The sequence below is a fragment of the Schistocerca americana genome, chromosome 2, assembly GCF_021461395.2.
Source record: "Schistocerca americana isolate TAMUIC-IGC-003095 chromosome 2, iqSchAmer2.1, whole genome shotgun sequence".
NCBI lineage: Eukaryota > Metazoa > Arthropoda > Insecta > Orthoptera > Acrididae > Schistocerca > Schistocerca americana.
In genome coordinates, this window is record NC_060120.1 from 696903062 (window position 1) to 696930574 (window position 27513).

The window sequence follows — 27513 nt, forward strand, 5'->3', positions numbered from 1 at the left end:
ATGGTAAGATTTATCCTTTTAAGAATAGCGACAAATTTAAATGAAAATATATGTTTTATGATTGCAAAATTCTCAGAAACAAAATAGAAAGAAGAGGTATTTATATAGTTACAAAAATAAATTCAGCACTTTTCGAAATATGTCACGTCACAACGTTTATTCATATTTAGCTTTTACAGCAAGATACGTCATTTCTGAAGTAGTTAGCTATGACTCTGGAATATAAAAACAATTCATTGTTTAGTGAATATTGAAGTTTTGTTAGACGTCACATAGATTAAATTTGGAAAATAATCATAATCAAATCGTATTTGTTATGAATGGTACCAAGAAAAAATAAAAATCAGATTATGTGTTGCATAGGCATTAGAAAGTGAAATTTATAGTAGATTTTGGCAATCGAATAAATATTTATAAAGAAATTGTTTCACCAGACTCTGCTGGCATCTTCAGTTCTTCAACAAATTTAGCTATAAAATATATTCATTTTTAGTTTGACCTCACGCCAAGCTGTCTTACAAATAAAATGTAGCACATTATTTTCGTGATACAACATTATTACATAGAAACGTGCAAAAACGTTATTATGTTCTAGACAAGTTTTTAAATGTATAAAATTTTGTAAATTTACCAATGTATTGTACAAATTTGTGAGAGCATGAAACTCCTACTTTGGAGGCCGAAAATCGAAATAAACGTTACCGAAAAGAAGGCGAGATCGCAAACTTTAACATGAGAACTTATCATAAATCTTCGTTTGTAATACGTTTCTGTCAAATTTAGGCGGGGAACTAGACTAGTTGAGGATGTTCTGATGACAGAATGTTCATTAACCGACGTTTTCAAGTGAGTTCCCATTTTCCTGAATGCACAACGCAGTGCGCATTCTAAACGGTATACGGACAAGATGTAAATTGGAGATGTCACAGAACAATCAAGCTCCCTCCGTCCGATGAATGTTGCAGAGTAAAACATTTTGTTTGACACATCCTGCATATACGACGATCCTCTTACTTTTATCGACTTTTAAAATTAGAGCGTAGCTCTTTTAAGTAATACATAGGTATTCAGAATATGAATATTTGGTGATATATTCATATGAACCATTTGAAATGTATTGTATTTTCAATTTGTATGACTGTTCAGTATTTGTATTGCCAAATAAGATAAGAAATTATAGAGATTTCTGATGTAGAAGGTTTGTCAAACACAGTAAAAAGTCCTCCTTTTGGGATCTTGTATATTTCTCAAGAAATATATAGGTATTCGATCTCTTTCTATTGTAAAATCCTTGGTGTGTGATTGAATTGAATTTTGAGTTTAGCATCTTAGTTAAATTGTTTCTGATGTAGTCTGGTTACATGCAGAAAAAAGTTAAGACGTTTTAGTAAATTGAAATGTAAAAATCATGAGGAAGAAATTTTGCTGTTGTCATAGTGTAGCGAAGTGTGCTGCAAACTTTCTCAGCCGCAGAATTATGAACATCTTTGCATTGTTTACTATCACTCTATCAATCAGATGACTTAGAAAGGACGGCGACGAATTGTTATAGGACGTCATCGAGGAAAATACGTGCCAGGGGAATTTTTTATTTTTGGACATATTCAGAAATGAGCCTTTATAACTTTTTTCGAAATATATTTGGCTTGCCAAAGAAACCTGACGAGGAGGATCCATTCAGGAGGTAAGATCTAGTTTTTCTGTATGCTGACAGCTGATTTCATCATCCATATTCTATTTGTAATAATGTCTTGTAGTTTTGGGTACATTTATTAAATAGAGGATAAAACTAATGAAACGTTACAGAAACGATTCATCGTGGACTGTAAATAATTTGCACAGTATGTTGTTGGGTACGTGTGCAATGTCAGTCGAACTTCATATGAAGTTCGCTGCCAATCTTTTTGTAGTGTTGACATAATACTGAGACTTTTCTCGATAGTACCTATAATAATAATTGATATCACAGAAGAAACCTCTTTTGTTGAATGACACCTTTAGATTCATACAAGTCTCTGTAATTGATTTGTAACAAAGTATTCTTCATTGTTGGCACTGCAGTTGTGCGATGCACTTACGCAGTTTCGTTTATTTTCTACTTCATTCTTTTCTACTGTGATACTTTTTCTGTTTCCTTTTGTACACTTAGCACTTTAAGTGCCACAAACAATTAACAATAGTTTTAATGGCTATCATTCTTTAGCGTAAATAAAACCAAAGGATAAATATTTACAACCCATAATTGTTGAGTCAAGTCCTTAGCAGAATTTGATGACAGTTATTACTATCTTCATTTTTTCTGGTACTACAGTTTTTTTATGGCGAGTTTGTAAATATGTTTGAAAATTAATTATTATTAATACGAAAATAGTAGAAAGAAACAGTTCAATTTAACAGTGAAGACATAGAATCAGTTGAATTTTTTATTGAGGGCAGTTGAAAATAACGATTGAGAAAAGAAATTAAACACAAGAGTGAAATGGCTGCATCAACTGAAGTTCTCGACTCGGTTTCACTAACTCATAACCAACCACATACCTGTCAACCTACTCTACATCTCAGGCTATAGGCCTACTACAGATCATTATGTCAACACAAAATATCACCTGAAGTGCTCCTGTTAAGCCTCTCCTTACCATGAAGCTTAGAGCTCTCTCTAGTCAAGATTTTATTCTTCTTCCAATACTCCATTTTCTGGTTGTGAGCAAGCTTTATCTCCTTCATCCATTTCGCCCCTGTGCTTTTCTTAGTTGGTAAGGGACATTTTGAAAACTGGCTGTCAGATCTTGTGTGTTCTCCAGTGGGTTCTTCAATTGTTTCAAATATAACTTTAACGATGCCAGGGGTCATTCCATGTCAATTCAACCAATTTGAGAAAATGTTCCAGCTGATAGTCTCAGATTTGGCTGAAATTTAGCCCACCTATGCTACCAAGTGTGGAACACTCATGTATAAAATTTTAATTTCCCCTGCCAATTAGGTCCAGAATTATGGCTTGTGAAAGAAGGTGGCGTGACCCGGAAATTGCAACCAACATCTGACAATCTTATCTTCAGACCCAACTTCAGGTCTTAATAACTTTGGAACTATTCCGCACAGTCCAGTGAAATTTTTACAACCCAGTAACATCCACTTAGAGAACACACTCTATGAATCAAAACACCAACTACATATTTCTGAGGGAAAATAAAAATTCCAAAATGTGATTTAAAAAATGTAATAAGTTAAAAGGTACATATTGTAGGTGCCCTGTATGCCGAATATAATTCACTCAAAAAGGGTATAATTTTTTTTTGTGGTAAGCTTAATGTGGCCTAAACACACACGAAACTCATCTTGCCCATATCAGCCACACAAACTGAGTTACATGCACACAAAAATACAAAATCTTGAAAAATTACCTGAAAGACGGACTTTCGAAGTGTGGTAGCACAAAAGGGACAAGTGACATCCAAGCCAAATTTCAAACACTGCATAAGTACACCATAATATAGTATGTGGCAAAATTTCAGCTTGTTATTGCAAGGCATTTGTGTACAATAAATGTTGACAGAGATGTATTTGGTTACGTTTTTTTTTAACACGATTCAGCAAGTAATAGTGATGATGCAGACAGCTTGTTTCAGATAAAGCTGCAGCAATTGTTGGGAACCATTAGGCCACAGAAAGTTAAACAGTGGTAGTTTTCAGGGACAGAATGAGTCATTGTTAGGCAGGAACAACAAAGGAAACAAGCAACAATTACAGATTACTCATGTTTTTAAGATTCTAGTTCAGACAGGTCAGTACTGTTGTGGAAAGTCATTATGGAGGCAGAAGAGTGTACTAGTGGTGCTTTTGTTCAAACAAGTTGCAGTATTGGTAGAGCACAAGCATCTGAATGTCATAAAACAACATATGGAACAAAATGTGGCATTTGCTTTGTACTGTATGATCTGGATGAATCGGACCAAGATTTGTTGCTAAGGAGATCCGGGATAGACCTTGTGGGCACAAGAAGTACAGTTTCAGGAAACTTTAGTGTTTGTTATCATCATATGAAAGTGTTTCTGGATAAGTATTCTTTCCAAAGAAGTTGTTTTGATGCATTTCGGATTCATAAGAAGACAGTGAAGTGTAGCCTCAGAGAAATTGATACAAAATCAGTATTGAAGGTGAATCAGTGCATGGGACTTAACATGAAACCAGGACAAAAGTTATGTTCCAGGTGTGTTACACTGCTAAAAAATGAAGAATATTCTGATAATTTACATGACAGTGACAAAGAGTTTCAGCCACCTACAACCACAGCGGATGAGCAATTAAATACTTCAGTGACTGCTCTTTGTTTGTCTCTCATGAAGACACACAAAGTTGGGAAAGGCGACAGGTCCAGCTGTGGTAGAAGAAAATTACAAGAAGCTCAAATGGAATTAAAACATAAAATAGCTGACACACTAATGGTGGAAGAGGAGGAACTACCTGCTCCAAAGGAACAGAAATCATGCCAGAAATGCTCTGATTTGGACTCAATTGTGCATGATTTGAAAGAAAAATGTGCCATATCAACACGCCAGAAAAAAGCAGCTATTCTTACCCTTGCACCTTCCGGCTGGTCTATTGACTACACTGCAAAGGAATTCAATGTTTCTACATGAACCATGGACCTTGCCGATGGTGGGGAGGCTTGCGTGCCTCAGTGATACAGATGGCCGTACCGTAGGTGCAACCACAACGGAGGGGTATCTGTTGAGAGGCCAGACAAACATGTGGTTCCTGAAGAGGGGCAGCAGCCTTTTCAGTAGTTGCAGGGGCAACAGTCTGGATGATTGACTGATCTGCCCTTGTAACATTAACCAAATCGGCCTTGCTGTGCTGGTACTGCGAACGGCTGAAAGCAAGGGGAAACTAAAGCCGTAATTTTTCCCGAGGACATGCAGCTTTACTGTATGATTAAATGATGATGGCGTCCTATTGGGTAAAATATTCCGGAGGTAAAATAGTCCCCCATTCGGATCTCCGGGCGGGGACTACTCAAGAGGACGTCGTTATCAGGAGAAAGAAAACTGTAGTTCTACGAATCGGAGCGTGGAATGTCAGATCCGTTAATCGGGCAGGTAGATTAGAAAATTTAAAAAGGGAAATGGATAGGTTAAAGTTAGATATAGTGGGAATTAGTGAAGTTCTGTGGCAGGAGGAACAAGACTTTTGGTCAGGTGAGTACAGGGTTATAAATACAAAATCAAATAGGGGTAATGAAGGAGTAGGTTTAATAATGAATAAAAAAATAGGAGTGCGGGTTAGCTACTACAAACAGCATAGTGAACGCATTATTGTGGCCAATATAGACACAAAGCCCATGTCTACTACAGTAGTACAAGTTTATATGCCAACTAGCTCTGCAGATGATGAAGAAATTGATGAAATGTATGACGAGATAAAAGAAATTATTCAGGTAGTGAAGGGAGACGAAAATTTAATAGTCATGGGTGACTGGAATTCGTCAGTAGGAAAAGGGAGAGAAGGAAACATAGTAGGTGAATATGGATTGGGGGGAAGAAATGAAAGAGGAAGCCGCCTTGTAGAATTTTGCTCAGAGCATGACTTAATCATAGCTAACACTTGGTTCAAGAATCGTAAAAGAAGGTTGTATACTTGGAAGAATCCTGGAGATACTAAAAGGTATCAGATAGATTATATAATGGTAAGACAGAGATTTAGGAACCAGGTTTTAAATCGTAAGACATTTCCAGGGGCAGATGTGGATTCTGACCACAATCTATTGGTTATGAACTGCAGATTGAAAATGAAGAAACTGCAAAAAGGTGGGAATTTAAGGAGATGGGACCTGGATAAACTGAAAGAACCAGAGGTTGTAGAGAGTTTCAGGGAGAGCATAAGGGAACAATTGACAGGAATGGGGGAAAGAAATACAGTAGAAGAAGAATGGGTAGCTCTGAGGGATGAAGTAGTGAAGGCAGCAGACGATCAAGTAGGTAAAAAGGCGAGGGCTGACAGAAATCCTTGGGTAACAGAAGAAATATTGAATTTAATTGATGAAAGGAGAAAATATAAAAATGCAGTAAATGAAGCGGGCAAAAAGGAATACAAACGTCTCAAAAATGAGATCGTCAGGAAGTGCAAAATGGCTAAGCAGGGATGGCTAGAGGACAAATGTAAGGATGTAGAGGCCTGTCTCACTAGGGGTAAGATAGATACTGCCTACAGGAAAATTAGAGAGACCTTTGGAGAGAAGAGAACCACTTGTATGAATGTCAAGAGCTCAGATGGCAACCCAGTTATAAGCAAAGAAGGGAAAACAGAAAGGTGGAAGGAGTATATAGAGGGTCTATACAGGGGCGATGTTCTTGAGGACAATATTATGGAAATGGAAGAGGATGTAGATGAAGACGAAAAGGGAGATAAGATACTGCGTGAAGAGTTTGACAGAGCACCGAAAGACCTGAGTCGAAACAAGGCCCCGGGAGTAGACAACATTCCATTAGAACTACTAATGGCCTTGGGAGAGCCAGTCATGACAAAACTCTACCATCTGGTGAGCAAGATGTATGAGACAGGCGAAATACCCTCAGACTTAAAGAAGAATATAATAATTCCAATCCCAAAGGAAGCAGGTGTTGACAGATGTGAAAATTACCGAACTATCAGTTTAATAAGTCACAGCTGCAAAATACTAACGCGAATTCTTTACAGATGAATGGAAAAACTGGTAGAAGCGGACCTCGGGGAAAATCAGTTTGGATTCCGTAGAAATGTTGGAACACGTGAGGCAATACTAACCTTACGACTTATCTTAGAAGAAAGATTAAGAAAAAGCAAACCTACGTTTCTAGCATTTGTAGACTTAGAGAAAGCTTTTGACAATGTTGACTGGAATACTCTCTTTCAAATTCTGAAGGTGGCAGGGGTAAAATACAGGGAGCGAAAGGCTATTTACAATTTGTACAGAAACCAGATGGCAGTTATAAGAGTCGAGGGGCATGAAAGGGAAGCAGTGGTTGGGAAGGGAGTGAGACAGGGTTGTAGCCTCTCCCCGATGTTATTCAATCTGTATATTGAGCAAGCAGTAAAGGAAACAAAAGAAAAATTCGGAGTAGGTATTAAAATTCATGGAGAAGAAGTCAGAGACAACAAAGGACTTGGAAGAGCAGTTGAACGGAATGGACAGTGTCTTGAAAGGAGGATATAAGATGAACATCAACAAAAGCAAAATGAGGATATGGAATGTAGTCAAATTAAATCGGGTGATGCTGGGGGAATTAGATTAGGAAATGAGACACTTAAAGTAGTAAAGGAGTTTTGCTATTTAGGGAGTAAAATAACTGATGATGGTCGAAGTAGAGAGGATATAAAATGTAGACTGGCAATGGCAAGGAAATTGTTTCTCAAGAAGAGAAATGTGTTATCATCGAGTATAGATTTAAGTGTCAGGAAGTCGTTTCTGTAAGTATTTGTATGGAGTGTAGCCATGTATGGAAGTGAAACATGGACGATAACTAGTTTGGACAAGAAGAGAATAGAAGCTTTCGCAATGTGGTGCTACAGAAGAATGCTGAAGATAAGGTGGGTAGATCACGTAACTGATGAGGAGGTATTGAATAGGATTGGGGAGAAGAGAAGTTTGTGGCACAACTTGACTAGAAGAAGGGATCGGTTGGTAGGACATGTTTTGAGGCATCAAGGGATCACAAATTTAGCATTGGAGGGCAGCGTGGAAGGTAAAAATCGTAGAGGGAGACCAAGAGATGAATACACTAAGCAGATTCAGAAGGATGTAGGTTGCAGTAGGTACTGGGAGATGAAGAAGCTTGCACAGGATAGAGTAGCATGGAGAGCTGCATCAAACCAGTCTCAGGACTGAGGACCACAACAACAACAACAACAACAACAACATATATGGTAAAGCAAGCTAGGAAAATAAAAGCAACCCAAGGAGTGCTAGTGTCGGAGTTTTATGAAAATAATGACTACAGCTGAATAACGCCTGGAAAAAAAGACTATGTAACGGTGGAAATGTACATGTAAGGTGCAAAATAGACTGTTGCTATGCAACATATCAGAACTACCAGTATATGTAGAATTCAGGGAAAAGTATCCCAATACCAAAGTAGGTTTATCATCTTCTTTCAATCTTCGGCCAAAATGGGTTGTGCCTGTAAGTGCAAGGGGCACACACAATGTTTGTGTATGTGAGACCCATCAAAATGCTAAGCTGATGTTTGCTCCTATAAAGGATTCTGGTCTGGATTACAAAGCTGCAGTGAAGCTGATAGTGTGTGACATCAGTTCCTACCAGTGCATGATACACAGGTGTGAAAAGTGTCCTGGTAAGGCAAATCGTGCAGAACACATGAATAACAAACTGTATGGTGAACTTCTTATGGATGACAATAAACTTGTTTCTTGTAAACAATGGACACACTTGTTCGCACAAGTCTTGAAACGAAGCAAAGTACAGTGGAAGATTTTGTTGAAATGTGTTGTCAGAAAACAGACAAACTGACCACACACAGCCTCACAGCAACAGCACAATCGGCTTATCTGCAGTTTTGTAAGGATAATTTGAAACAAGATGAAATTATAGTAACACTAGACCTTTCTGAAAATTATGCATTTATAGTTCAAGATGCCATCCATGGATATCATTGGGACAACAGTCAAGCAACTCTCCAGCCATTTGTGATGTACTATAGAGGTGAATCAGGTGATCTGTCTGTCATAAACCTGTGCGTTTTTAGTAACTGTTTAATTCATGATGCCATTGCATTTCAAGCCCACATTCGCACTGTCATGGCATATGTGAAAAACAAGCTACCTCACATACATTTTGCAAAATACTTCAGTGATAGGGCTGCTAGTCAGTACAAAAACCGTAAAAATCTCAAAAATTTATGCATGCATTGCCATGATTTTCAGGTTCACGCAGAATGGAATTTTTTCGCAACAAGTCATGGTAAAAATGTATGTGATGGTATTGGTGCTACCATTAAACGCATGGCATCACGAGCTAGTCTGCAGCACCCTACAGGAGGTCACATTGTAACACCTCTTCAATTATTTACCTTGGTACAGAAAAATATCTCTGGCGTACAATCATTCTATGTTTCAAAAGATGAGGTGAAATCAGTCGAAGAGTTGCTAAAAAGCAGACTAGAACATGTTAAAACTGTTGCAGGCACAAGGAGCCAGCATCACTTCTCTTCAGCAGACTCTGACAATGTGCAGATGAGCAGACTGTCCGGTTATAACTATAGGTTCATGCACAACACGTGTCTTCACAGTGTGTCTGACTCAGGATTCAGAAGCAAAAGCAGCAAAAAACAACCAGGTTGCTATGTTATTGCTCTTTATGATGACAAATGGTACTTAGGATGTGTTGCAGAGTGCTGTGAAGCAGAAGGTGATGTATTTGTGAACTTCATGGCACCAGCAGGACCAGCAAGATCATTTCGTGGCCACGTTTGGCGGACAGGTGTTGGATTCCTTTTGAACATATTCTTATGACAGTGCCAATTCCTACCACAGTGTCAGGAAAACAGTACAATTTGCCACTCAATGTACAGTGTACAGTAGCTAAAGTGTGGGAGAACTTCTGTTCGAAGCACAATCGACTGGTTTTTAGCAGTTAAGGTGCAGTAAGCATTAATGATAGGTTGTGTTAATCTGTCTGTATGTTGTTGCTTAGTGATTAAACAGTTGTGGGAGAGGATAAGAAGAGGCAGAACAGTTTACGATATGTTTTTACGAATTTGTGTTGTGGAACTATGGCCACATCACCAAATACATCCGTCAACTTCCATTGTACACAAATGTCTTACAATAACATGCTGAAATTTTGAGATATATATCATTATGGTCTACTTAAGCAGTTTGTGAAATTTGTCTTGGATACCACTTGTCCCTTTTGTGCTACCACACTTTGAAAATCCATGTTTTTCAGGTAATTTTTCAAATTTTTGTGTTTTTGTGTGCATGTAACTCAGTTTTTGTGACTGATATGGGCATGGTGAGTTCTGTGTGTGTTTAGGCTACATGAAGCTAACCGCAAAAAAATTTATACCCTTTTTGATGAATTATATTTGGCATAGAGGGCACCTACAATATGTACCTTTTAACATATTACATTTTTTAATAACATTTTGGAAATTTTTATTTTCCCTCAGAAATATGTTGTTGGTGTTTTGATTCATGGAGAGTGTTCTCTAAATTGATGTTACTGGGTTGTAAAAATTTCACTGGACTGTGTGGAACAGTTCCAAAGTTATTAAGACCTGAAGTTGGGTCTGAAGATAGATTACCAGATGTGGGTTGCATTTTCCGGGTCACGCCACCGGGTCGACCGAAGCATCCGATCCCACCTGTTGGCTTTGACCCATGACGTAAGGCTGTTGTGGTGTGTGACGTCATGACGGTGCGGAATTTAGTTTGTGAGAGTGGCATGTTTGTAGGTGTCGTTTTGATGCGATCGATGGTGCTCTCTGGTGGTGTGTTAGGTGATGTTTTTGGTTTAGTTTGCGAGTGTGGCATCGTGTGTGAATTTTGATAAATTGCTTTTTTTATGTTTTTGGTAGGTATGGATATGACTGACAGGGTCAACAGTTTTCGGTTGTCGACTATGAGTCGACTATGATGGGGGACAGTGCATTGTCTCTAATAAAATGTCTTCAACTATTCGGATTTTTGGATGTAGTCGTGAAGTGTTCAGTGTTTCGTGAAGAAATGAGGCTTACTTAAAGTTCCGGTGTCTCGGACCAGGAGATGCGGAGATGTCGTAAGGATAACAGGTCAAGGGAAGAGTTCGATCCCAATGTGTGGCTGTGAATGTTGGTATCGGGAGATGTTTTTGAGTTATATGGGTCAAGGGAAGTGTTAGGTCCTAATTTATGGGATCGGGAGCTGCAGTTGAGCTATATAGGTCAAGGGAAGTGTCCGATTCCAGATGATATTGTGTTTAGTGGTATTTGGGGAGTTTTTTGATGTCAGTTTTTTTCGTTGTTTTGTATGGGGGTGGATGTCTAAATTTGTTTATATTTAGTTTGCCCCCACCCAAAAACGTCCTATTTCCCACGCTTGTCCCGTTAGTGTTATTAGGCTTTTTGTGGAACATGTGTGTGTTTGTTTTTCGATGTATTTTCGTCCTCATGATGTGTACGTAATGACTTTATATGCGTCATATTTGAATTGTGGTTTATGGGCATTTCCGCCATATTTGTGACGTCATGGATCAAAGCAGATGGGCGGGATCGCACGCTTCCGTATTTCCCACGCCATCTTCTTTCACAAGTCATAATTCTAGAAGTAATTGGCAGGGGAAACTAATACTTTGTACATGAGTGTCCCACACATGGTAGAATTAGTGTACTGAATTTCAGTCAAAACTGAGACTATGAGCTGGGGCCCCTGGTTGAACTGACATGGAGAGGCATTCCCTCTGTGACTGTGCAGATCCTGTGTCCAAGTGCAGGAGTGTGTTGATTACTCTTTCATATGGTCTTCCTGTTAAGATTGCATGTAGGAGTCTCATATAGTGTTGTTATTTTGATATTGTACTTCTCCAGAATTTAAAGTGACTTCATGAACTTAACAGCCTTTAGTAGAAAGTTGATATTTATTGTAGCTGCATATGTGATGCTTTCTCATACTCTATAGTTGTTGTATTCCTCTAGTTAGCATTGGTGGAATATGTGAAAGTACCTTCCTCGCCCACCTGTCCCCCCTGCCCCCTATTGGTAGTACACATTACTGAAAGTGTGTTGACATTACTAAGAGCTGTGCTAAAAGATGTTTTCGTGTTCTGGGCCCTGCTTTCACATCAGCATGTCTTTAAAAGTATGTTGTTAATATAAGTCAACAATAAATAACAATTACCTTCTTCTTATAAGTTGGGCCTAAAATATCCCCCCTCCCCGTGGTAACATGTGTTATGGAAAATGCATTGGTATTGCTAGGGTTAAGAGTTAAGAAATTGGCGAGTGAATTCAAATGTGGCTGTACTTCTCTTGATGATGATCCACAAAGAAGACTCCCCAAAAGTACATCATCAGATGAAAACATCAAGGAACTGCACAATACTGTATTGGATGACTGATAAGCACAAGTGTACGATACAGATGACATCCTATGTATTTAAGAAGGAAAACAAGCTAGTCAATTTCGATAAAGATTGGTGTAAGGCGAGTGTCGCAACCAAAATATTTAGTGTTACTGTGGAACAGAAGGGAGATCTGCCACATCTTACAAAAAGCAAACTAACAAATACACCAATGTATGAAAGCCAGTGGTCCTCCATCAAAAAGTGTGAAGGTGGTCTTTTCTTTCAGAAATGTTATTGGTTTCTGGGATACAAAAGGGGTTCTTCTTGTTGCTTAGATTTCAAAGGTTAAAAACAACTAGTGAATACTATGCAAGCTTCTGGGACAAAAAGTTAACTGTTTATGAGAAAGATACCAGTATTGTGGTATAAAAAAGTAGACAAGACAGAAAGGATATTCAGAAAAAGATTTATATAAAGAAGTATAGTCTTCCATCAGGACAGTGAAAGATGCTTTGGCAGTAGATAAATTGAAAGGTGTGTAGTGTGACTTATGGAAATGTCCATCCTATGTCAACAGATTTCACAACTTAAGTGTACACTTGCTCCCACATCTAAAGGAGCTTGTGGATGGAAAAGGGTTTATTGTAGTGAGAGTCTATGAAAGCCAAGAGTGCTTTTACTGACATTTCAGAATTGTGTTTAAGGAATGATATCATTTTGCAGAAAAAATTTGGGACAAAGCGGGTTCACTTAAAAAATGTATTTTTGGTATTTGTAACAATCTTTTCTCTCAGGCTAAGAACGTTAGACCTTGCTCTTATAAACTGGCGATAAGCACAGTAATCGGGATGTATAAATGCTAACAACATTACATGTGACTAATAATGAAAACATTGGTTCCTTTTCTAGAGTATCACACTTAATAGTGAATCTTAATTTGTGGTAGTGTTGCTCTCAGTACAGATACAGAATTACTTCAGCAGGAGTCACTATTTTGATAATCAGACTTGCAGAATAACCATCTTGTTCCCTCCTCAGCTTTTAAAGATGATGGGACATCTTTAGTGATGAAACATTTTTCGTCCTTTGCCTTAATCAGTCTTTCAGTGGGATGTTGTTGTTGTTGTTGTTGTTGTTGTAGTGGTCTTCAGTCCTGAGACTGGTTTGATGCAGCTCTCCAAGCTACTCTATCCTGTGCAAGCCTCTTCATCTCCCAGTACCTAGTGCAGCCTACATCCTTCTGAATCTGCTTAGTGTATTCATCTCTTGGTCTCCCTCTACGATTTTTACCCTCCACGCTGCCCTCCAATACTAAATTAGTGTGACCGAGCGAGGTGGCGCAGTGGTTAGCACACTGGACTCGCATTCGGGAGGACGACGGTTCAATCCCGTCTCCGGCCATCCTGATTTAGGTTTTCCGTGATTTCCCTAAATCGTTTCAGGCAAATGCCGGGATGGTTCCTTTGAAAGGGCACGGCCGATTTCCTTCCCAATCCTTCCCTAACCCGAGCTTGCGCTCCGTCTCTAATGACCTCGTTGTCGACGGGACGTTAAACACTAACCACCACCACCACCACCACCACTAAATTAGTGATCCCTTGATGCCTCAGAACATGTCCTACCAACCGATGCCTTCTTCTAGTCAAGTTGTGCCACAAACTCCTCTTCTCCCCAATTCTATTCAATACCTCCTCATTAGTTATGTGATCTACCCATCTAATCTTCAGCATTCTTCTGTAGCACCACATTTCGAAAGCTTCTACTCTCTTCTTGTCTAAACTATTTATCGTCCATGTTTCACTTCCATACATGGCTACGCTCCATACAAATACTTTCAGAAACGACTTCCTGACACTTAAATCTATACTCTATGTTAACAAATTTCTCTTCTTCAGAAACCCTTTCCTTCCATTGCCAGTCTACATTTTATATCCTCTCTACTTTGACCATTATCAGTTATTTTGCTCCCCAAATAGCAAAACTCCTTTACTACTTTAAGTGTCTCATTTCCTAATCTAATTCCCGCAACATCACCCGACGTAATTCGACTACATTCCATTATCCTCGTTTTGCTTTTGTTGATGTTCATCTTATACCCTCCTTTGTTGATGTTCATCTTATACCCTCCTTTCAAGACACTGTCCATTCCGTTCAACTGCTCTTCCAAGTCCTTTGCTGTCTCTGACAGAATTACAATGTCATCGGCGAACCTCAAAGCTTTTATTTCTTCTCCATGGATTTTAATACCTACTCCGAATTTTTCTTTTGTTTCCATCACTGCTTGCTCAGTATACAGATTGAATAACATCGGAGATAGGCTACAACCCTGTCTCACTCTGTTCCCAACCAGTGCTTCCCTTTCATGTCCCTCAACTCTTATAACTGACATCTGCTTTCTGTACAAATTGTAAATAGCCTTTCACTCCCTGCATTTTGCCCCTGCCACCTTCAGAATTTGAAAGAGATTTCCAGTCAACATTGTCAAAAGCTTTCTCTAATTCCACAACTGCTAGAAATGTAGGTTTGCCTTTCCTTAATCTTTCTTCTAAGATAAGTCGTAGGGTCAGTATTGCCTCACGTGTTCCAACATTTCTACGGAATCCAAACTGATGTTCCCCGAGGTCGGCTCAGTGGGATAGTTGAATTAATTTCAAAGATGCAAAAGAGACTCTCAGATGCTAACTGCAATGTGTCAAGAAAGAATTTGGATGGCGCACAAGTAACTAAAAACTACCCAGAATTTGTAAGAGAAAAATGGATTTGGTTGCTCAGTAGTAAGTTTTAGTGTTACCTTAAGAGAGTGTAATAGATTTATGAATGTCTTTCATAGACTTACATTTCTCATTTTGTTTTTTAGGGGGAATTACAACTATCCTCCAGAGGATTATGAAAGGAACGCATGGAGTAATGATCATTATGATGATGATGACATTGAAGAGATGGGGTATGTGCGTTTTTTGGACTTTTTGCATTATTGTTAGTCATATTTGGAAAGCTATTATGATTTTCCTCTTTTTGTGTTGACTGCATCATCATAATAGTTACCACTGATGTTTGGTGACTAATTTAAATGAATATTACTTGTTGCAGACCGTTAGAAGAACAGCCATTTGGTTTTAAAATTTTTTCCAGTCCTCTTGAAATTCATCGTTTTTTTGAAAAACAAATGAATGAAATGATGAAAACTTTCCAAATGTTTGACTCAGATCCTATGATTGGTAAGTAAAAAAATATTGGAGAAATTGGTATATACGTACTGACCTTAATGGTATAACGATTCTAGCTATTCATTGTTTTTGTAATTTGTTCATTGCTTTCAAATGGCATTCAGTCTGTGAAATAAGATGTGTTACTTTAAGAAAGAAACTGCATGTGATGCATGAAATATCTCTTGTGCATCAGTAAAAAACATGTTCCATTATGACAGATTGATGGGTTGAATACAGCTTACTACTGTTTGTTGCAAGAAACTATTCACATTAACTATATTATTCATCCACACAAATCCAGGAACAGCACTATTTCGTAGCAAAGTGATAGGATGAACCTTTTCTCACCTCACACAGTTAATGAACATTTCTGCATCAGTGAAGATGAACTCCAGGTAATTTTTTGTTACCTATAATTTCCAATAACGTTCTCCACTGTGTTTCTAGGTTGTAAGAACCCAGTTATTATTGGGGTATGTTGTGCGTTATGTGCTTGGAATGGTAGCTGTGCTCCCTAAGTACAAAATTTAACAATCACAAGATTGAGGCTGGTTCCTTTATTGATCTTTGTGTTTTTCCCCTCTACATGAAATGCATTTTGTGTAAATGATGATGCCCAACAAAGAATAGTGATGTTTGAACCAACTTTTGGTTGATTGCCTCAGTTTTTATTCATGAGGAGATTGACTATCACAAGAAACATATTTGCTCAAATAATTGTTCTGTATTTTTAGATTATTACATTATAGTTATATTTTTGAGAAAATTTTGGAAGCACGAATTCGAGCAAAATTAGGAGGGATGAGAGAAGAGCAACATGACTTCAGAACAGGAAGGTCCACAGTGGATCTAATTTTTGCTGTAAGACATCTGCAGGAACAGCACTATGAATATGGAATAGATCTACTAATGACCTTCCTGGTTGCTGAAAAAGCGTGTGATAGTGTACATATAAGCAAAGTGTGAAATTCCCTGGAGAACAGAGGAATAGCAAAACAGATTATTTGGCGGATAAGGGAAATGTACCATGGAAGTGTGAGCTGTGTGAAAGTGGGAGGAGAGACCAGCTTGGACTGAACAGAAGAATGGCTTGAGGCAGGGAAGTGCACTTTCACCATTACTCTTCATTGATGGATGATATAATGAGTGCAGTAGCACAAGTAATTGGTGAAGGGAAGATGAAAGCTTTGATGTTTGCAGCTGATCTGATGACCCGGGGGAATAAGGGGGGGGGGGGGGGGGGAGTACAAGAGCAGTTGGACTATGGGAACGTACAGTAGAAGAATATGGGATGAAATTCAGTGTGAGAAAGAGCGAGATGATTATCACAACAAGAACAAAGGGAGAGGAACAACTGGAATAACAATTTGTGGGGAACGATTGAGGAGACTGGAGAGTTTCAAGAACCTAGGAAGCTTGATACAGAAAGATGGAAAAAATGACAAAAATTAATGAGCGGGGGAGAAAAGCTGAAGAATTTCGGAATGTCAGAAGCCTGATAAGGAGCAAGGATATACCCCAAATCAGTTAAAAGGTTATATACCGGTCATACTATGTCCCAATCTTGACGTATGCATCAGAAACCTGGATTATGAAAGGAAGAGAGAAAAGCAAAGTACAAGCTAGTGAGATGAAATTCTTGAGAAACAGTATTGGAGTGACAAAGATAGACAGGTTAAGAAATGATAGGATCAGAGAGTTAATGGAGGTGGAACCATTACAGGAGGAGATAGAGAAATCAAGGCTGGGATGGTATGGACACATTAAGAGAATGGAGGAGAAGAGGATACCCCGGAGGATACACGAGATGAAACTGGAAGGAAAGAGACCAAGAGGAAGACCTAGAGACAGATGGCTGAAAGGAGTAGAGGAATGCATCTAGAAGAAAGGAGAAGACTGGACCAAGGTGAAGACGGAGAGATGGTGGCAAGACAGAAGATGGTGGAGAGGCCTATGTTCCAAACAGACCTGGCCAGAGGTTGGGATCTGTCCAAGATGATGATGATGATGATGATGATGATGATAATGATGATGATAATGATGATGACATTATAGTCAGTTAATCTAAAGTGTTGACTATGTCACACACATACCATCTGTGTGTGGAATGCTAAGTAGTCACTTTACTCTAGACCCCAACACTCCATGTTCCCCTGAAATCGCTACATTAAGGGGACTGGTCCGTGAATACCAGGGGAAACCTTGAAAAAATTATCAGTTTTCTAAACAGTGTAACTCAAAGAATAAGGTTTGTGAGCCCGTATAATGATTACCATCTTTGAAGACATATTTTGAGAATATTTTTATGTATGAACCACTGCTTTAGATCTGTCACTTTTTTTAATTGTATCTTTTTGGTGCAGGTGAAATAAACCACACTAATTATTTATGTAAATCATAGGCACACATTTCTCATAATGCAAACAAAGAGTAAGGTTTATTTTTTCCTGTAACTTCTTTACATTATTATCTTTAAAACAGACTATTGAAAAGATGGTGCTACCTAAAACTGTGGCACAAAAAATTTTAACTATGATTATCAAAAATTTTGGAAATGAATTCAGAGTTTTTCTTCAAAAAAGAATTTTATTTTCAAAGTTAAGTCACAAGAATGGTCTACTTTTTAGTTAAGCAGGTTTTAAGACAGTATACACAATTTCAGCTCTCTGTGTTTAATATGAGGGCTGTTCAGAAAGTAGGTAACATTTTGGCATTAAAAAAAAAACTGAGTACAAGAAATACATTTTACTATGTACATCTGAAAGAGTGACTTACAAATACTTCTGCACATAGTCACCAAACACATTGAGGCACTTATCATAGCGGTGAACAAGCTTTGAAAGACCTTCATTGTAAAATTCTGCCACCTGAGACTTCAGCCAGTGAGTCACGTCCGCCTGGAGTTTCGCGTCATCAACGCGCTGTGTTGCAAGCCTGTTGTTCATCTTGGGGAAACAGTTGGATGTCGCTTGGTGCAAGATCGGGGTTGTAAGGTGGATGAGGGAAAATTTCCCATTGGAATGAATTAAGGAGTTCTTTAGTGCGGTTTGCCGTGTGAGGTCGGGCATTGTCGTGCAAAACCAAATTCTGTATATCAGCTTTCCTTGGCATTTGTTTTGAACTGCTCTTCTATGGCTGTGCAAAGTTTGACAGTACTGGGCAGAATTTATGGTTCCTCCACACGTTCGAGAAAACCAATAAGAAGCACACCTTGCCTATCCCAAAACACTGCTGCCATCAACTTCCTTGCTGACAAGGTTTGCAAACATTTTGGTGGTTTTTGGGGGGACCTTGTGTGCCCCCACTCCATGGACTGTAATTTTGTCTCACAATTGATGTGTTTCACCCAAGTCTCGTCACTGGTTACAATTTGATACAGTAATGAATCACTATGTTTGTGGTAGGCCTCCAAAAATGTCAACATTGCCTCCATTTGCTGTTCTTTATGGTGCTCTGTAAGCATTTTGGGGACCCATCGTGCACAAAATTTGTGGTAGCCTAGCTTTTGAGTGACGATTTCAAATAATGAAGTCCGTGAAACTTGTGGAAAAGAAAGCGAAAGCTCCATTATTGCGAAGTGACTATTTTCACAAATCGTTTAATCAACTTGAGCTACAAGATCATCAGTCACGGTGCTCGGGTGCCCACTCATCTCTTCATCATGAACGTTGGTTCAGCCATTTTTAAACCGAATGCACCATTTCCGTACAGAACATTCACTCATTACGTTGTTTCCGCACACTCCACACAGTTCATGATAAATTTCTATAGGTTTTAGGTTTTTTGTCAACAAAAACCGTATCACAGACCGCACCTCACAATTGGCAAGGTTTTCGATTGCAGCTCACGTTTCAAATTCGAATATCGGAAAAACCAGATGCACAGACACATTCCCAGTGTCACGGATGGATGCTGACTGAGCTGCTGAGCACGCACATTCCAAAATATACACGATCAGGGTGCACCTAGCGGCGTCAGACGAAAACATTCCCTACTTCCTGAATAGCCCTTGCAGTTTTTAGCCAAAGTGTACCAGATCAGAAAATTATGTAACTTTGGGGAAATTCAAGTTAAAGGTAAAATATGCTTTTTCTGTTGAACTTGTATGGCACTAACGCATCCCAGGTCTATATTTATCTTGCTTCCTGTGTTACTCTTTGTCCTGTCTCTCTTTCACACTTATTCTTCTTATTCTTGCTTTTTTGGTGGCTTCCAATGCTTATTTTCCTGCTTTGAATAGTCTTCTTCGGTCAACAGCTATTAGAGCTCTATGCATATTTAGTCCACCAGGCACTCCCATCATTTCCATAACATTAACCCTTGACACTGCACTGTCATTGAAATATAGAACAACATCTAGCACTCCTATTTTCAAAGTATTTAGTCCTACTAGAACAGATTTTGGTATCTGTTCCCACACACAATTGTTGAAACTTTCATTTGGATTTTGCGTCCTACCATGTAAAAATTTCTCTAATAATCATGTGTCACTTAGATCCCAATATATAGGTTATAACTTCCATTATAGCAAATGGGAAAGAATGTTTATGGTTGTAGGTCTCACCTTGAAAACAGCCCTCTGGTAGCCATTCCATGAACCACTGCCAGGTGGGCAGAGTGCATGACATGGGTTGTCCTCTGTGGAAGATTTGTGAAAGAAGGTAGCCCATGCTGCCTTTTTCATTCCCTCAAGCTCATTTTTATTTTGTCTTATGGCTTGTCCATAATAATACTGAAACCTGTATATTTCTTCATCTGTTAGCTGACCACGGCCACTAATGCACTAATAATTTCTTTCCTTTCAGATTCCTCTTCAAGTTCCTCCATCTTGTACCTAACTTTTTCTGGGCATGTCCAACACATTCCATTTTTTCAATTTTTGTGTCAGCATAAAGTTTGGATTCACAAACCTTTATGTACCCTTTTGAGTCTCCGTCTCCTAGGTAAGATGTATACATCAAACAATATTTCTTCACTGAGCTGTGAAATATCTTCACAACATCTTCAGGTTCCACCCCTCCACTATAGCCACTAAAATTAATCAAACATCAGTGATTTTCATTTCCACTAGTACAGCCAAGACAGTACTTGGTATTACGTTCCACATCAATGACTCCACCATTGTCCAAGGCAGTAGCTGTCACTACACCATTTAGGAAGCTATGGCCTCTTCATTGCCAGCATGTATTCAGGGCTGCAGACATACATGTATTGCTGTCATTCACATTGTCTACATTTTCCTGAACAGCATGTTTCATGCTATCTTCTAAAGTCTGTAGAATAATTTTATTGTACCTGTCAAACCTTGTAAAGGGGGGGGGGGGCAGGGGGGGAGCCATAAGCATGTTTAATATTTGTGTTATACACTCTCTGTTTAGTTACGCCAAAAGTATAACCACATTTGCTTAAATCCCAGAAATTACAAACAATTCTTGGGGCTAGAATCGGCCCAAGGTATTCCTGCCTGCAGTAAGAGGTAACTAAAAGGAGTCTCTCACTTTTTTGCCCTGTGATTTCAGGTCACATTCTATGGTTTGACCTGCCACTTCCAAAATTCTACAGAAGTGCGGGCCATATGGGGAAGGACGCCTTATGTGGTGCACGAGTGCCCTTAAATTCGGTCTCCACCTGTGCCCATGGGGAGAGCCCCTGATTGGAGTGGGTGGCATCAGGGCGAATGACCCGCAATGAGGTGGATTAAATCATCTCTTGCTGGTGACCCTACGGCACCAGCAGTCTCTAAGAAGGGCAAGATAGAATACAATGCCAACAGGTATGACCCTAAATCATTTCCCTCCCTCGCAACACCATGGGAGGAACACACGAGCTACAGAACGGAGAGAACCATATTCGCCTCGGTTTTTAGTCTGTTGCAGAACCGATGGGGACGCTTTTCTCTCAATGAAGCCTCAGTTTTTCGTTGAACACCTTGAGGATAAGTTTGGAGAAGTGGCAGCTCTGTCCAAGATGCAAAATGGCACAGTCGTGATTCATCCCCAGCCCAATCCCGAGCGTTACTCGCCTGTGACAAGCTGGGTGATATTCCTGTTTCCATCACTGCCAGTAAAAACCTCAACATGATCCATGGGATTATTTTCCATCGTGACCTCCTCTTGCAGTCTGAAGACAGGCTCTGCACCAATTTAGAATGGCGGGGTGTTCATTTCATCCGGCGCATTTACAGAGGACCCAAAAACAACAGGGTTGCTACCAGTGCTTTCATCTTGGCCTTTTGAGGGTGATTCATTGCCTGAAAAGGTCAAGGTGATGGTTTACCGCTGTAATGTTAAACCGTATGCTCCTCCCCTTATGCGGTGCTTTACGTGCTGGAAGATCAGGCACATGTCTTCCCCCTGCACTTAAAGCGTCACATGTCGACACTGCAGACATCCACTGCACCAAGATACTCCATGTGCGCCACCTCCAACTTGCTTCAACTGTGGAGAGCCCTACTCCCCCCTGCTCGCCAGACTGCCCAGTACTCCAAAAGGAACAGAAAATCATGGAGTACAAGACACTGGACTGGTTGATTTACACAGAGGCTAAACATAAATTCAAAAGATTACACCCCATTCGGTTGACGTCGACATGCGCTGCAGATACATCACCATCGCTGCTCCAAGTGCCAGTGGTTCCTCACTCTGTGCCACGAACAGTGGGCTCTCCTTGGTCCCCTCCCCCCTGATGGAGAAGCAACAACGTCCTCCAGCTCCTCTTGAGTGGAAGGGGTCCCTTGGGTCCCTCTCTTCCAAGGTCTCCACTAATGCCATGGTGGACACTCGGCAGTGGCGCAAGGAGCTGCTGGACGAAGAGCTTCACAGTCTTCCTCCGTGTCTGAAGCTGCTTTGGAGAAATTTTACCAGCATGCCCCTAAAGAGAAAAGTAGTAGTCCGCTAAGAAACAGGATCCTCTGGTGACCCCAACATCACCACTCCCTATCAATTCTGCATCTGAGGATGGGATGGAGATATTAGCGTCTCCTGCGGACATGGATCTCACTGATGCCTCATCCACCATAGAAATGGCTACAAATACTCAATCAGCGGCAGCAGGTGACCCTGAGGCATAACCTGCCTCCTTGCGCACTTCATGCCTTCCCAGCTTCACGATAACATCATCCTGCAGTGGAATTGTAGGAGTTTTTTCCACCACATGGCTGAGCAAAGGAAACAGAAGCTTTACACCTGCTTTCTGCATTGCCCTTCAGGAAACCTGGTTTCCGGCAATGCGGACCCCTGCCCTCCATGGCTATAAGGGATATTATAGGAACCGTAGCAACTATAATAATGTGTCAGGTGGAGTTTGCAGCTATGTCCTGAACTCAGTATGCACTGAACCTGTGCCCCTTCACCCCTCTTGAAGCTGTGGCTGTCAGGATTTCGACGATGCAGGTAATAACTGTCTGCAACGTATATCTTCCTCCAGATTGTGCAGTACCCCTGCACGCATTGGCTGCATTGATTGATCAACTCCCTAAACTTTCCTACTTTTGGGAGATTTTAGCACCCATAACCCCATATGGGGTGGCACAGTTCTTACTGATCGAGGCAGAGTTGTCGAAAATTTACTGTCACAACTCAGCCTCTCCTCTTAAATACTGGGGCTGCCACATAATTCACTGTGGCACATGGCACATATTCGGCCATTGATCTTTCGGTTTGCAATCCTGGCCTTCTCCCATCTATCACTGGAGAGCGCATGACGACCTGTGTGATAGTGACCACTTCCCCATCTTCCTGTCACTGCCTCAACATCAGGTCCACGAATGCCTGCCCAGATGGGCTTTAAACAAGATGGACTGGGAAACTTTCTCCTCTGCTGTCAGTCTTGAATCTCCCCCACACGGTAACATCGATGTGGTGGTTGAGCAGGTAACTACAACGATTGTTACTGCAGCAAAAAACGTGATCCCTCGTTCCTTAGGGTGCCCTCGGTGAAAGCAGTCCCGTGGTGGTTGCCGGAAGTCACCAATGCAATTAAGGAACGCTGGCGAGCTCTGCAGTGGCAGAAATGGCACCCTTCCCTGGCGCACCTCATAGCCTTTAAACGGCTCCGTGCCGACATTCGCCAGCTTATCAAAAGGTGGAAACGAGTGGTGGGAGAGGTACGTCTTGACCATTGGGTGCCATACATCACCTTCCCAAATCTGGGCAAAGATCAAATGAGTTTTTGGGTATCAGACCCCAACAGGTGTTCCTGGTGTTAATGTAAATGGCGTGTTGTCTACAGACGCAAACGTGATTCCCGAGTACTTTGCTGAGCACTATGCTCCCATGTCTGAGAATTACCCCTCAGCCTCTCGCACTCTCAAACGGCAGATGGAAGAGTCCTCTTGTACACTACACACCACAGTGAAACCTATAACACCCCATTTACAGAGTGGGAGCTCCTCAGCCTCAATGCCCTTGCACATTGCCCCGACACAGCACCTGGGCCCGATCAGATCCACAGTCAGATGATTAAACATCTCTCGGTTGACTACAAGTGACATCTCGTCATCTTCAACCGGATCTGATGTGATGGTGTCTTTCCATGCACCGGCGGGAGAGCACCATCATACCAGTTCTCAAACCTGGCAAAAACTCGCTTGATTTGGATAGCAATCGGCCTATCAGTCTCACCAATGTTCTTTGTAAGCTGTTGGAAGGTATTGTGTGTCAGTGGTTGGATTGGGTCCTGGAGTCACATGACCTACTGGCTCTGTGCCAGGTCGGCTTCCGCCAGGGTCGCTCTACCACTGATAACCTTGTGTCCCTTGAGTCTGCCATCCGAACAGCCTTATCTAGACGGCAACACCTTGTTGCCATCTTCTTTGATTTACGAAAAGTGTATGACACCACTTGCCAACATCATATCCTTGGCACATTATACAAGTGGGGTATCAGAGGCCCACTCCTGATTTTTATCCAGAATTTCCTGTCACTTCATACTTGCCGTGTCCAAGTTGGTGCCTCCCATAGTTCCCTCCATATCCAGGAGAATGGGGTCACGCAGGACTCTGTATTGAGTGTATCTCTACTTTAAGTGGTCATTAATGGTCTAGCAGCAGCTGTAGGGCCGTCCATCTCACCCTCTCTGTATGCAGACGACTTCTGCATTTCATACTGCTCCACCAGTACTGCTGCTGTTGAGTGTCACCTACAGGGAGCCATCCACAAGGTGCTGTCATAGGCCCCAGCCCACGGCTTTAAGTTTTCGGCCACCAAGTCATGTGTTATGCACTTCTGTCAGCGCCATACCGTTCATCTGGAACCAGAACTTTACCTTCCTGATGGTCCCTTCACTGTAGTGGAGACATATAGATTTTTGGGACTGGTTTTCGACGCCCGATTGAATTGGCTTCCTCATCTTGGTCAGTTCACCCCGAGGCTCTCCGCTCAATTCTTGACATGTACCCTAGGCCATGAAGTGATTCACACCGACGGCATGATGGCTGATGGTCACGTCGGCTTTGTGTATGTCCATGGAGGACATATTGAACAGCATTCCTTGCCCGATTGCTGCAGTGTTTTCACTGCAAAGCTGGTGGCTATATCTTGTACTCTTGAGCACATCCATTCATGCCCTGGGAGTCATTTCTTCTGTGTACTGACTCTTGAGCAGATTACAAGCTATCGACCAGTGCTACCCTCGTCATCCTTTGGTAGCAACCATCCAGGAGTCCACCTATACGCTGGAACGATCTGGTCGTTCAGTGGTGTTTGTGTGGACCCCAGGACATGTCAGAATCCCAGGCAACGAACTTGCTAACAGGCTGGCCAAACAGTCTACACAGAAACCACTCATGGAGATCGGCATTCGAGTAACTAACCTGCATTCATTTTTACATCATCAGGTTTTTCGATTTTGGGGGACGGAATGACATAGTCTCAGTACGCACAACAAACTGCGTGCCGTTACGGAGACTACGAATGTGTGGCTGTCCTCCATGCGGGCCTCTCACAGGGACTCTGTTGTTCTCTGTCGGTTCTGCATTGGCCATGCTTGGGCGACCCACAGCTACCTCCTGCATCGTCAAGACCCGCCTCAGTGTCGATGCGGCGCCTGGTTGACAGTGGCCCATATTCTGATGCACTGTCTCACTTTGACTGCCCTGCGAGGAAGTCTTCGGTTACCGGACTCGTTGCCACTAATTTTATCTGACAACGCTTTACCGGCTAATTTAGTTCTTGTTTTATTCGTGAGGGTGGTTGTATCATTTGATTTTAGCACATGTCTTTTGTCCCTCTGTGTCCTCCACCCTAGTGCTTGTGGGTTGGACGGTTTAATGTGTTGCAGAGTGGCTGGCTTCTCCTTTTTATTCTCATGGTCAGCCAGCCATGGTAATCTGTTTTGACATTTTAATCTTTTCTACCTGTTTCTTGCATTTACATGGTTTTCTTCTCCCTTTTTTCCGTTTAAAGTGTCTGTTGCCCTTTCATTGTTCTAGTGCTTTTTCCTTTCTCTCCATTTTGTGTTGTCAGTCTTGCTTGTTTATTCTCACCCTTGTGGCATTGTTTTATTCGGAACAAGGGACCAGTGACCTAACTGTTTGGTCCCTTCCCCCATCTCTTAAACCAACCAACCAACCAATTCTTGAACCACATTTGCTTAAATCAGAAAGATTACAAACATCTCTTAAATTCGATGCACAACCTCTTCTAGCACGTATGTCCTCAACTATCTGCACACCACTGTTGCCACATTCCTTACATTGCAATGCTTTATTTATTAGTTCAGATAGAGTAGAGAGTTCAACAATAACACAAACTGAATCAGTAGTTCGTACCTCTGTATTATCAGCATTACTACTGTGGAGCCATTGTCCAAATATTTCAGTTTTCGCTCTGAAGCACTTGGAGTAGTTGAGGTTGATTCAAGTGTTGTATCACGTTGTATCTGAGTATTAGGAGAGTTAATCTGTTTGGTGAACAGATTTCCATAAAATTTACATTGTTTGACACCAAACTTCTTAATTCTTCCTATTGCTTTCAAGTGGACGCACACAATAAGAAACTCACGCACACTGTTACTTCACGCTAAACAAAATAATTGCCCAAAACAACAGCAAACAATAATTAAACAGTCTGTATAAACAAAAGATGAGCAACTGTAAAGCTCTCGCAGGTTATCCAACTTAACGGACTAAAAAGTCATAAAAAGAAAACAAATGAGAGCAAAACTTTATTTTTAACGGAGCTGCCTGGGTGCCATGTGGATGTCATGGTGCATGCTGCCACTTTTAAATTCCTCTAATTTTGGTACTGCCTGTGGTCCATTTTCCTGGAAGTAAACTCTTACTTATTCAGAAAGCTACAGAGAATTTTCTTAGACAGAAATTCAAAAATCGATTTTTTGGCAGTTATTCATGTGCAAGTTCCCTTAATATGTGACAGCATGTGTTCCTTAAGGCTGATGTAATGAACGTTTCACCAATTTGGCTTGTGTGTTCGATTGGTTATATGCAGGTAATTCGGTGTGATTTGTGACATGTTAAGGTTTACATACACAATATATCCTTTTACAAATTCAATACATAACATAAATCTTTCAGTGTTTCTGTGGTCAAATACACTTTCTAGAAAGTCATTTCAAGTGATGCTGGTGTAGTGACTTGGCTGAGTCATACTTATGTATAAAGCTATGCTTATTACCTACCTATATTACCAAAAGTCTGATCATATGGTGTATCAGACGAAATATGTGGCTGGATTGAATATTTCTTGGTAGGGAGGACACTGCATGTGATCTTGGAAGAGAGTCAGTGTCAGATGTAGAAGTAACTTTGGATGTAGCCCAGCAAAGTGCGTTGGGCCCCTTGCTGTTCATGTTCTGTATTAATGATCTTGCGGGCAATATTAAAGTAACCCCAGACTTTTCACAGATGTTGCAGTTATCTGCAGCGAAGTACAGTCTGAACGAAGCTGTACAAATATTCAATCAGACTTGAATAAGGTTTCAAAATGGTGCAATGATTGACAGCCTGCTTGAAGAATCCTATGAATATAATGTTAGTGAGTCAGAGTTGAAATATATGAACTCCACATGAAGTGGAATGATCACATAGACTCAGTCATGGGTAAAGCAGGTAGCAGACTTTGGTTTATTGGTAAAATACTAGTGAAACTCAATCAGTCTTCAAAGGAGACAAACAACTCGTGTGACCCAGCGTAGAATAATATTGCTCAAGTGTGTGGTGCCCTTGCCATATAGGACTAGCATGGGATATTGAACATACACTCCTGGAAATTGAAATAAGAACACCGTGAATTCATTGTCCCAGGAAGGGGA

The 27513-nt window shown here is 40.7% G+C and overlaps 1 protein-coding gene across 1 annotated transcript in view; it reads left to right on the forward strand.

Moving 5' to 3' along the window:
• Positions 1-1355: 1355 nt before the first annotated feature.
• The window catches only part of LOC124595047 (HCLS1-associated protein X-1), a 93730-nt gene continuing 67572 nt past the window's right edge, over positions 1356-27513 (forward strand). Inside the window, exons 1-3 of the mRNA XM_047133611.1 lie at positions 1356-1684; positions 14892-14978; positions 15125-15252. Of these exons, the coding sequence (XP_046989567.1) occupies positions 1611-1684; positions 14892-14978; positions 15125-15252 (289 nt within the window). The 5' untranslated portion in view covers positions 1356-1610. The remainder of the gene's footprint in view (positions 1685-14891; positions 14979-15124; positions 15253-27513) is intronic.